Source organism: Triticum dicoccoides, chromosome 3B (assembly GCF_002162155.2).
Source record: "Triticum dicoccoides isolate Atlit2015 ecotype Zavitan chromosome 3B, WEW_v2.0, whole genome shotgun sequence".
NCBI lineage: Eukaryota > Viridiplantae > Streptophyta > Magnoliopsida > Poales > Poaceae > Triticum > Triticum dicoccoides.
This window is the reverse complement of record NC_041385.1, coordinates 545,542,246-545,551,407: the sequence shown is the minus strand read 5'-3', so window position 1 is coordinate 545,551,407 and position 9,162 is coordinate 545,542,246. Positions and strand designations below refer to the sequence as shown.

The 9,162-nt window shown below is 43.1% G+C and overlaps 1 protein-coding gene across 1 annotated transcript; it reads left to right on the top strand.

Moving 5' to 3' along the window:
* The first annotated feature begins 1,909 nt into the window (after positions 1-1,909).
* Positions 1,910-4,874, top strand: LOC119276995 (ras-related protein Rab7). The gene is made up of 7 exons (XM_037558190.1): positions 1,910-2,170; positions 2,268-2,294; positions 2,418-2,517; positions 3,742-3,888; positions 3,967-4,047; positions 4,128-4,273; positions 4,595-4,874. Exons 1-7 carry the CDS (start codon positions 2,118-2,120, stop codon positions 4,659-4,661), a joined length of 621 nt encoding a protein of 206 aa, XP_037414087.1. The 5' UTR covers positions 1,910-2,117; the 3' UTR covers positions 4,662-4,874.
* The last annotated feature ends 4,288 nt before the right edge of the window (positions 4,875-9,162 follow it).

The following is a 9,162-nucleotide window of genomic DNA, read 5'->3' as shown; positions in this document are numbered from 1 at the left end:
CGACACTGAACCATATTACAGGCATGGTCCTCTTGCCCAAGTTGATCACCAGCTACCGGCATCATGTGCTGCCTTCCTCAATATTCGTCAGGAGATCCGAGACCCACAGGTGCATCAAGAACTGCAACACGATCTGGTGGAGCACCTATGGAGGCTCAAGCGTAAGCCTAGTTTGATGTGTGATGAACTGTGAGTTTTAATTTGTGTTTAAATTATGAGTTTGCTTCGTTGAACTATTTGATTTGTATTGATTTATGTGATGAACTATGTGATAAAAATTAGTTTATGTTGAATTTTGTGCCGAAGAACACCGAATTTGGGCCAATTTACGCCGAACTTGGGCCGATATCACCGACTGGGGGGCGAATTTTGGAGGGTCGGCTGGGAACCCGAGCCCCCACACTGAAATTACCACTGTTTGGCCCCCAAACGGTGATATTTCGACTCCCTGACTAGAGAGCATCTCAAACACGGAACGAGATCCTCTAACATCATGAAGGGATGTCAGGGAAGCTACAGTACCCTGACATCCCTTCTTCACATCCATATGATTAAGCCTAAAATGATTTGAATTAATTTGCAAATTACAAATCTATTGTATACATTTACAAAAATTACATACAAACAAAATTATGGTGCAATAAAATTAATTTTACATTTTTTTATGAACAGTAACTGCGCACAGTCTCTTTGCTACAGTGTCTGTGATATTCTTTCTTCATTTTGCACTGGCATTGCACTGTAACTTCGTGACATCCTTTTATGATGTTAGAGGATCCGTAACCCTCAAACACTAGTACGTCCCTCCGAGCTCTAGTGACTCGTAACGAGCTTCAGGCTCTAGAGGAAGGGCAGGCTACCGGAGCTTCAGTAGACAAACAACGGATGTGGAATGACCTTTGGAAGCTGAATGTTTTGCCCAAGGTGTGAGTTTTCTTCTGGCGAGTGCTGCGAGGTATACTACCAGATGAATGCATTCTCATGCACCGGCATATTCGTCAACAAAATCTTTGCAAGATTTGTTTGGCTGCACAGGAGAACCTAGTACATGCACTCTTGGAGTGCTCACATGCTAGGCAGTTTTGGGAAGAGGCGCAACAACTGTTCGACTTCAAGCTGCCAAGGCTCCATCCTGTGACATGGGCCGAAGACATCATTTGCGATGATCGTCTTACTTCCAGGGACCGAGCAGTGGCCGTTTCAGTCATGTGGTCCATTTGGCACTCGAGGAACAGATTGACTCATGGCGAGGATCAGCTCGATCCAGCGAGTTCAGTACGACGCACCCGGGAGGCGCTAGCTCTTCTTGAGGTACCCCGACAACTTGCGTTGGTTATGCTTGGGCATGGGTGGCGACCCCCCGACCCAGGTTTTGTCACCATCAACACTGACGCGGCAATTAAAAGAGAAGATGCCAAAGGAGGAGCAGGGGGCGTAGCCCGGTCCTCTAACTCATTTCTAGGAGCATGGAGCAAACCATACCCTGGAGTTACGGATCCCTTCATCCCAGAGGCGATGGCAGTGCGCGACGGAGCTATCTACGCAAGCTTGAGGGGTTTTACACACGTCATAGTGGAGACGGAGTGCTCGGAGGTCGCCAACCTTTGGACCACTCGCCATGACTCTCGTTCAGTCGTGGCTCCTATCCTGTTAGAAATTGGGGAGCTCTCTAGTAGTTTCACTTTTTTTGATATTCGGCATATTGTAAGATCGACCAACGGTCCTGCTCATATTTGTGCTAAGTAAGCTTGCATAATAGACGTGACAGAAAACTGGATCGATAACACTCCTAGTTTCCTAATCAGTAGCCTTTTGGCAGACTGCTCGGCGAATGCCTTTAAGCAATAAAGCTCTCACTGTTTCCCCCCAAAAAAAAAACACTAGTACGTCCCGGAAAGCTTCCAGTCAAACGGGAGCAGATGCTACGCGTCCCATCCCTGTGGTCTGTCCTGTTGCCAAACGCACCCTTGTTCCCCGCCTGCGACGGCAAGGCAGCAAACGCGATTACGCAAGCTTAGGTTTCGTCTCTCCCTCCTCTGTCCCCTCCCCACCTCGTGCCCCACCCTACCTCCGGCGCGCGACGAGCGCGAGCAAGAGCCCTTGGTAGATAGATCCCGATGGCCTCGCGACGCCGCACGCTCCTCAAGGTCATCATCCTCGGCGACAGCGGGTTGGTGGATTCGGATCTCCCGTCCTCCTTTTAGGCGTTTGCCTTTTCCAGTCTTCACTCTGCTGACTGACTTTTCTGCTGATTCACCGCGATCCAGGGTCGGGAAGACGTCCTTGATGAACCAGTATCCTGCAATTTGAGTCGCCGTGACTGATCGCTTCGGATTACTTGTCCCCCCTTTTTGTCGAGGTCGTGTAGTGTTGGATTTTGTTTTGTTTGTGTTTTCCTGAGCTTTGATGCAATTCAGATATGTGAACAAGAAGTTCAGTAACCAGTACAAGGCCACCATCGGCGCAGATTTCCTCACGAAGGAGGTGCAATACGAGGACAGGCTCTTCACTCTGCAGGTACTGTACCTTCTTTTAGCAATTATGTGGTCCTGTAACGATGCTTGGAGCAAGTCATTCTTTTTGGACAACGTACTCTTGCAATTGCATCGAGTATCTTTATCTTTGATTTATGAATCTCTAGATGCATTTTGTTCATTCACCTTTTGTTATGCTGGAGTGCTTATTCACTTATTATGGGTAAGGTGTGCTGGAGTGTTGTATTCCTGGAAAAGACACGGCACACTTTGGTCATTTTCTATAGTGTTTCAGAAGATCATTCAGCTTTTTCCACGTAGCATGTCTTGTAATATTTTTACTTTGAAGAAGTGCCCCACTTTACTCTTATCTGGGGTAAATTGATATCAAAATATGTTGCTGAAGTGTAATCATTGCACTCATAGAAATCCAGGGGGGGGGGGGATTGTGATTTTTCAGCCATGAATAGAAAATGTATTTGCTAATGCAGAATCGCCTATGATGCTTAAAAAAGAGTCAGTACAGTGAAAGATTGCTTAATACTGCAAATTATCCATCCAAGTGTCAAGTCGGTACTCTAATTTTGGTTCTTACCATCGGAATCATAAAGCATTTTCTGTAACTGGCATTACGTTAGTTACCAGTAAACATAGTTTGCATAGACAATCTTTAACTATATAAGCATGTAGTATTACCATAGACCCTCTTCCCTTTTCCTCTTAACACTGTACATTTGACTTGTTGGGAGCTGGGGTGTCTCTGCTTTATCACAGAAGGAAGAGCTACAAAATGGAAAATCAAATATGCAACCAATAATGTCAGTTTCCGGTTGTTTGATTCAGAAAATTCTTCAACGCCTAGTATCAGCATAGTGACCCATATGCCAGTTTCCATCACAAAAGAGATATGCAACCCAGTGACCCATATGCCCATAGTTTCCATCACAAAAAAAGGTGCAGTATGGATAATTAAATATGTGACCCATATGCCAATTTTCATTTTTATGAATAAGAAGATAATGCAGTGTCCATTCTGTTAGAAGTTCACAACAGTAAGATCTGATGGACATGGAATTATCATTGGCAACGTGTAGCCCTTCTTTCTCTCATTCAAATACATGTGTCGCTTTTCTTAAAGTTGGTAGTTGTTGAAACTCTAATTAAGTACATTTATATGGTTCTTAATAATTATATGATTTTTAGTTTGGATATGCTTACCTCTTCTGCTGCTTTAAAAATGATGATAATTTACATTCTCTCTCTGTAGATATGGGATACTGCTGGACAGGAAAGGTTTCAGAGTCTTGGTGTTGCATTCTACCGTGGAGCAGACTGTTGCGTTCTAGTTTATGATGTCAATTCAATGAAATCATTTGATAATCTGAACAACTGGCGCGAAGAATTTCTGATCCAGGTGAAGCTTTTTTGTTGCTTATAAATAGCAACACAGTATGATTGGATTTCTGTCTCACCTACAAATCCAACTTTTCAGGCTAGTCCGTCTGATCCTGATAACTTCCCTTTTGTTCTGCTGGGAAACAAAGTTGATATTGATGGTGGCAACAGCCGCGTGGTAACTAGCATGACTAATTTTCTTCTCAAAATTATTTTCAAGCCATGCTCTGCTAACGGACTTGTCTACTACCATCTTAGGTCTCTGAGAAGAAGGCAAAGGCTTGGTGCGCCTCAAAAGGCAACATCCCATACTTTGAGACATCTGCGAAAGAAGGAACAAATGTAGAAGACGCTTTTCAGTGCATTGTAAAGGATGCTCTGAAGAATGAACCAGAAGAAGAATTGTAAGCGTGTTCTCTTGCTTGTTCAGTACTTGAGTATCTGTTTCAGTACTAGAGGATTTGGATTTACTATTGTTTAAACATATACGCATTGATCCAATCATATGTTCTTATTTTTTAATTGCTAGCTTACCCATGTCAGCCCTTTTTGCTTCACCATCTTTGGACCATTGTTTTCATGACATGTACTCTAGCTAGGATGTGAGGGATTGTTTTGTTTCATGAAGGGTGGCTGAAAGCTTGAAGTTGTGTTTTATTTCGTTAGCATGCTATCATGTTTATTGCAAAAATTTTGCAACTGACAACCTTAAACTTGTCATGTAGGTACATTCCTGACACTGTCGATGTGGTGGGTGGCAACCGCACCCAAAGATCATCAGGCTGCTGTTAAGCCATGGCCGTAGCAACCATTGAATATGCAGTCTTTCGTGCCTGTATAATATCATGTTATTCTGTATTCCATTTGTGACTTGACCAATCACCCCTTCGGTACGAAATCAAGGATCGATGATCTGTCCTGTTCTGTCTGTCATCTTGTATGTTGTGTGATTTGTTGTGAATACGGCGGAATGAATAATATTGTCTGGACAATGGTTCCTCCGTCTGTGTATGTGTGGAGCTATCTCCAAGAGTGAGGGGCACGTTTTGAAATGCGTGGTCGCCACGGGTGCTCTATGCTTCTATCCCTTATCCGTGACCTTTACGAGAGATATTTAGATGCCATGCTAAGGCATCTCAGGATCTGTCACTATCGTTCCCACTGATTGTACAGATCAGAAACGCCAGTGAAGTAAAAGGAACCAATAATTTGATGGACTAGTTTTTGCTCCGCTTTTCTGCCATTTTCGTGTCTTCTCCATACTTTTCCCTTTATTGCCTCATTGACGATCATTTTGATCTGCTAGAAGATGGTGCATGCCTCTTCATCTTCCCTGCTCTTTTAGGCCCACTTTGATTCAAAGGATTTTGGAGCATTGAACTCCTTAGGAATTTGGGGGTGACGCAGGCGGCTCATGTAGCCCTAACCGCCGGGAGTCCCCTGAGCTCCTCAACCCCTAGTAGCTGTCAGAGAAGGCCGCTTTGCGAAGCTCTAGCGGCAGGGGTCTTTTCTGCTTGTTTCAACCGACATAGGAGGGGCTCCAGGGTTGGAGGTGAGGTGGAAGCTTTCTTTGGTCGCTAGGGGTAGTCCGATGATGAAGACGGCCTCTGTATGGATGCTCGTGCCACAGAATCATAGGAAGTTGGTGGGATAGAGGGGGACTATAGAGCGTGGGATGGCCGGATGTAGACAACAGCCCTTGATGTAGACTAGCTCTTTTGATCTACGGTAGGGGGCTGTACGGTTTCCGCGGGAGAAAACCTAGCCACCACTTTTGTTGGAGTCGGTGATGGTGGCGTCCATTGAGGGATTTTTTCCCATGTCCTAACGATGATACTAGAGCAACTAAGTGAATTTGTAGTTGAGAAAACGTCACACATGGAACACGGTTTAAACTAAGCTGTCTTAGGCGACGGCAAACGCGAGGGGGAGAGAGCGGACGTGGAAAGAACTCGCATCCTCCTAGGTCCTAGCCCGGATTAATCCTCCTCTTCTGACCCCTCCCGGGTGGCAAGGTAAAACATATATTAGTTAGCATTTGGCCTCCTTGAGATGTCTAGGAGCGGGCTTTCTTCTGCACCTAGCAGATCAAGCCTCAACGCTCGAGGGTGTTTCTAGGGCAACAAGAGGCCAAAAGGAGCCGCACGGAAACCTGTCGGCCCATCCGATACAACCTAAACATGTCTATAATTCTTGTTACGTTTCATTTATATTCATGTCATATAGGCATATTTTTATCATTCTTTAGACTAACATATTAATAAAGTGCCAAAGTGTCGGTTGCTATCTTTTAGTGCTTTTGTTTTAACCAAAAAAAGGCATTTTACGAAGGTACAAAAAAACAAGAAAAACATAACTGAAGTTTTCTCCAAAGAAGGGGCAACATCCGCCAAAGATGAGCTAGGTGGGCACCACGTAGGCCCCAGGCGGCCGAGGGTTGGGGCACATTTAGGGGGGCGTGTGGGGCTCCTGTCCATCACCTCCACAACTTCTTTATTTCGTCGGCCTTATATACCCCCAAGACCTTCTTTATATTTATGGAAGAATTTTCCGCCACCGCCTTAACGAGATCTGAGGCATTTCAGTCTGGAGTCCTTTTCCCTCGATGTTGTTGCTCCCATGGTCTCGTGTGAGTAGTCCTCCCTTCGATTACATGTTCTTAATAGTAGCTATGTGTCATCTTCTCTACCCTTCCTAAGTACAGAGATCACATGAGCTGCCTAACATGATTGTGATCAATCTAATCTAATCTGTTGTATGTTTGTTGCAGTGTGATGAATTATCACTTTATAACCAGACTATATATTGATTCATTTTGGTTTTGTGTGCATGATTATTAGACGCATATGCTCTCTGGTCTATTAGTTTATTCTTTGATCATGTTTAGATGAATGATGTACAAGGAGTTATTTGCATTAGTTGGGGTTGACCTCTTTCACAAATTATTTTCTGCAACAATCAAGAAAATAAAGCTCATTGTTGTATCCTCGCTACTAAGGATCAAAAAAAGATAACTGTCGTGCACCCCTCACTGGATTAAGGCGTAGGAAAATATGTTTATCAACATCATGTGAATTTTCTTAATGCAATACTCTGTCTAATTACTTAATACTTTGGGTGCATGTTGGGTAGTGGTCTTTGGATGGAGTATTAGTTGTATATGTATATTGGATAGCAGTATATGGATACAAGGACGTAATGGCTATATCTAATCGTGACATGTAGGATTTGCCATAAAAGCTGCAATTTAAATGACATACAACTGTAATTTACTTACCATATCGACATTGTATTGGACAGATGCCACTAGTGAACTTCTGAACTTCGGTCCAATTTTTCTCATTGATACAAACTTTCTTTTACTTTTGTATTCCGCAATCCGTTATTTCTCGCATACAAAAACAATTCAAAAGTGACATTGACAACTTCACTAGAACAGTTGGGAACACAAATTGAATATCTAGTTGTGTGCATGGCTGGTCATTAGGCATGTGGTTTTTGATTCGCAGACTGATTATCTTGGTTTTTTAGCTGAGGAGAAATCTTACTACTTACAAACCCTTGCACATCGGGTCCAGCAATACTTTTCACAATTAGTACCAAAATTACCTTTGATCTAGTTTGAGTGTAGATATAGCCTTCTTTGCTAGAGACCTAGAAATTATCGAATCCAGAAAGTGAATTAAGCTTGGCAAGGAAATAACTCCAAGTTCTTGTGATCTCAAATTGTTCCAACTCCCTAAACAAACACTTATCATAGTGGTTGTTTCAATATAAAAGAAATAGGCCAGAGCTAAGGTTTTAGCTACAGCTGTGTATACATGATTGGGATAATAATTAGGTAGATAAAAAATGCACCAGTAAACACCATTACATATATCTTGTAAACACATTAAGTGGGAGATGCATACTAAAAACACCATGAGCGACTGCCGCCGCATTGAGGATTGGTTGTCTGACCTTGGCCCTATCTGACGCACTAGGTTACCTCGGTTATTAAGGATAAACCAAACCAACGCATGAGCATTTGATGACTGCATCATAATATCCCCTAGAGACTCGATTCGGGCGACTGTACTCACCTTATTGTCACCAGCTTTTGGTATAGATTTCCTCTTCTCTATTCCCTTTACCTCTCCTTGTTCGAATCTTCGGAGTCTTGGGTATCGACGAGCCTGAGATTGAGGTAGAGACAAGAAACAAAAATAGTTGCACAATATTATAGAATAAAGTTATGTTAAAGTAAACAATCAATCCCTTATGTGTACACAGGGCTGCGAGGCTACACCTTGACCCTTAGCCAAGGAGATTACTCACATCACGATTAAATCACAAGCAGAAGGCTGAAGATGAATGATTGGAAGTCTTACAATGTCTTCGACCATGATGGAATTTCTATTGCAAGTAATTAATCTAATGAAGATGGAGGCTATGGTGGTAGAGATGGCTACAGAGATGTGATGTTTGGGATATCGACGTGGCGACTATGTATTGTTGAATGATGGTTTCCCAACCATTGGGTCTTACACTCCTTTGTATAGTGCATACGGGGGGAATAAGGTTTAAGGATGCCTCTTTTGTGAATATGTCTCGGGCCGCTTCATGATAGTTGTCAGGGATGACGTCATGGAGGTCGCAACACACTGTACGACCACTACCATGGACTATATTCTCTCATGTTTCCTTCAGTGCACCCTTAGTGGAGTGAAATTGATGATCATGTTCAGAATATCCCATATATGGTTTAATTTTCCACCTACAAACATCCATTTCTTCAAGAAAAAAATAAACAAGGAGATTTGTAATCATTTGTGGCACCCCGGCTCAAAGGAACCGCAACACCCCGTATTCTAGCCCATAGATCAAGTCTTCTGGAATGCGACACTGCTTGGAATAGAACAAATCAACTCTTATTACAAATAATATGTGTACAAGGGTTCGGGTATTACAAAGGTTACAGGGGCACGACGACACTACACCTGCTAAGATAGCTCGATGATAGTAGTGGAACAACTCATAGCAGCGAAATAACTTCTAGCAGCAAAACAACGACGACGGTGATGAACTCCACTCCTCAGGGACTATGGCTGGGACACATCCTAACTCGCAATCTCGGGATCCTCGACAAGCAATCAATCACAGAATTACCTGTAATCTGGCATGCAAGCCGGGTGAGTACTTTGAATGTACTCGCAAGCTCGCAGCAACAAAGCAATCAAGACAAACAAGAGCATAGAATTTATAGGTTTATTATCAGTGATGAACATGATACTACTAGAACAATATGTGGGTG

What these genes read in the sequence shown, in the direction of transcription:
- LOC119276995 (XM_037558190.1), top strand. Translation starts at nt 2,118, where the DNA reads ATGGCCTCGCGACGCCGCACGCTCCTCAAGGTCATCATCCTCGGCGAC. An exon ending in GCGAAGAATTTCTGATCCAG is followed by an intron (nt 3,889 to 3,966) that starts GTGAAGCTTTTT and finishes CCAACTTTTCAG; the next exon opens with GCTAGTCCGTCTGATCCTGA. An exon ending in ATGGTGGCAACAGCCGCGTG is followed by an intron (nt 4,048 to 4,127) that starts GTAACTAGCATG and finishes CTACCATCTTAG; the next exon opens with GTCTCTGAGAAGAAGGCAAA.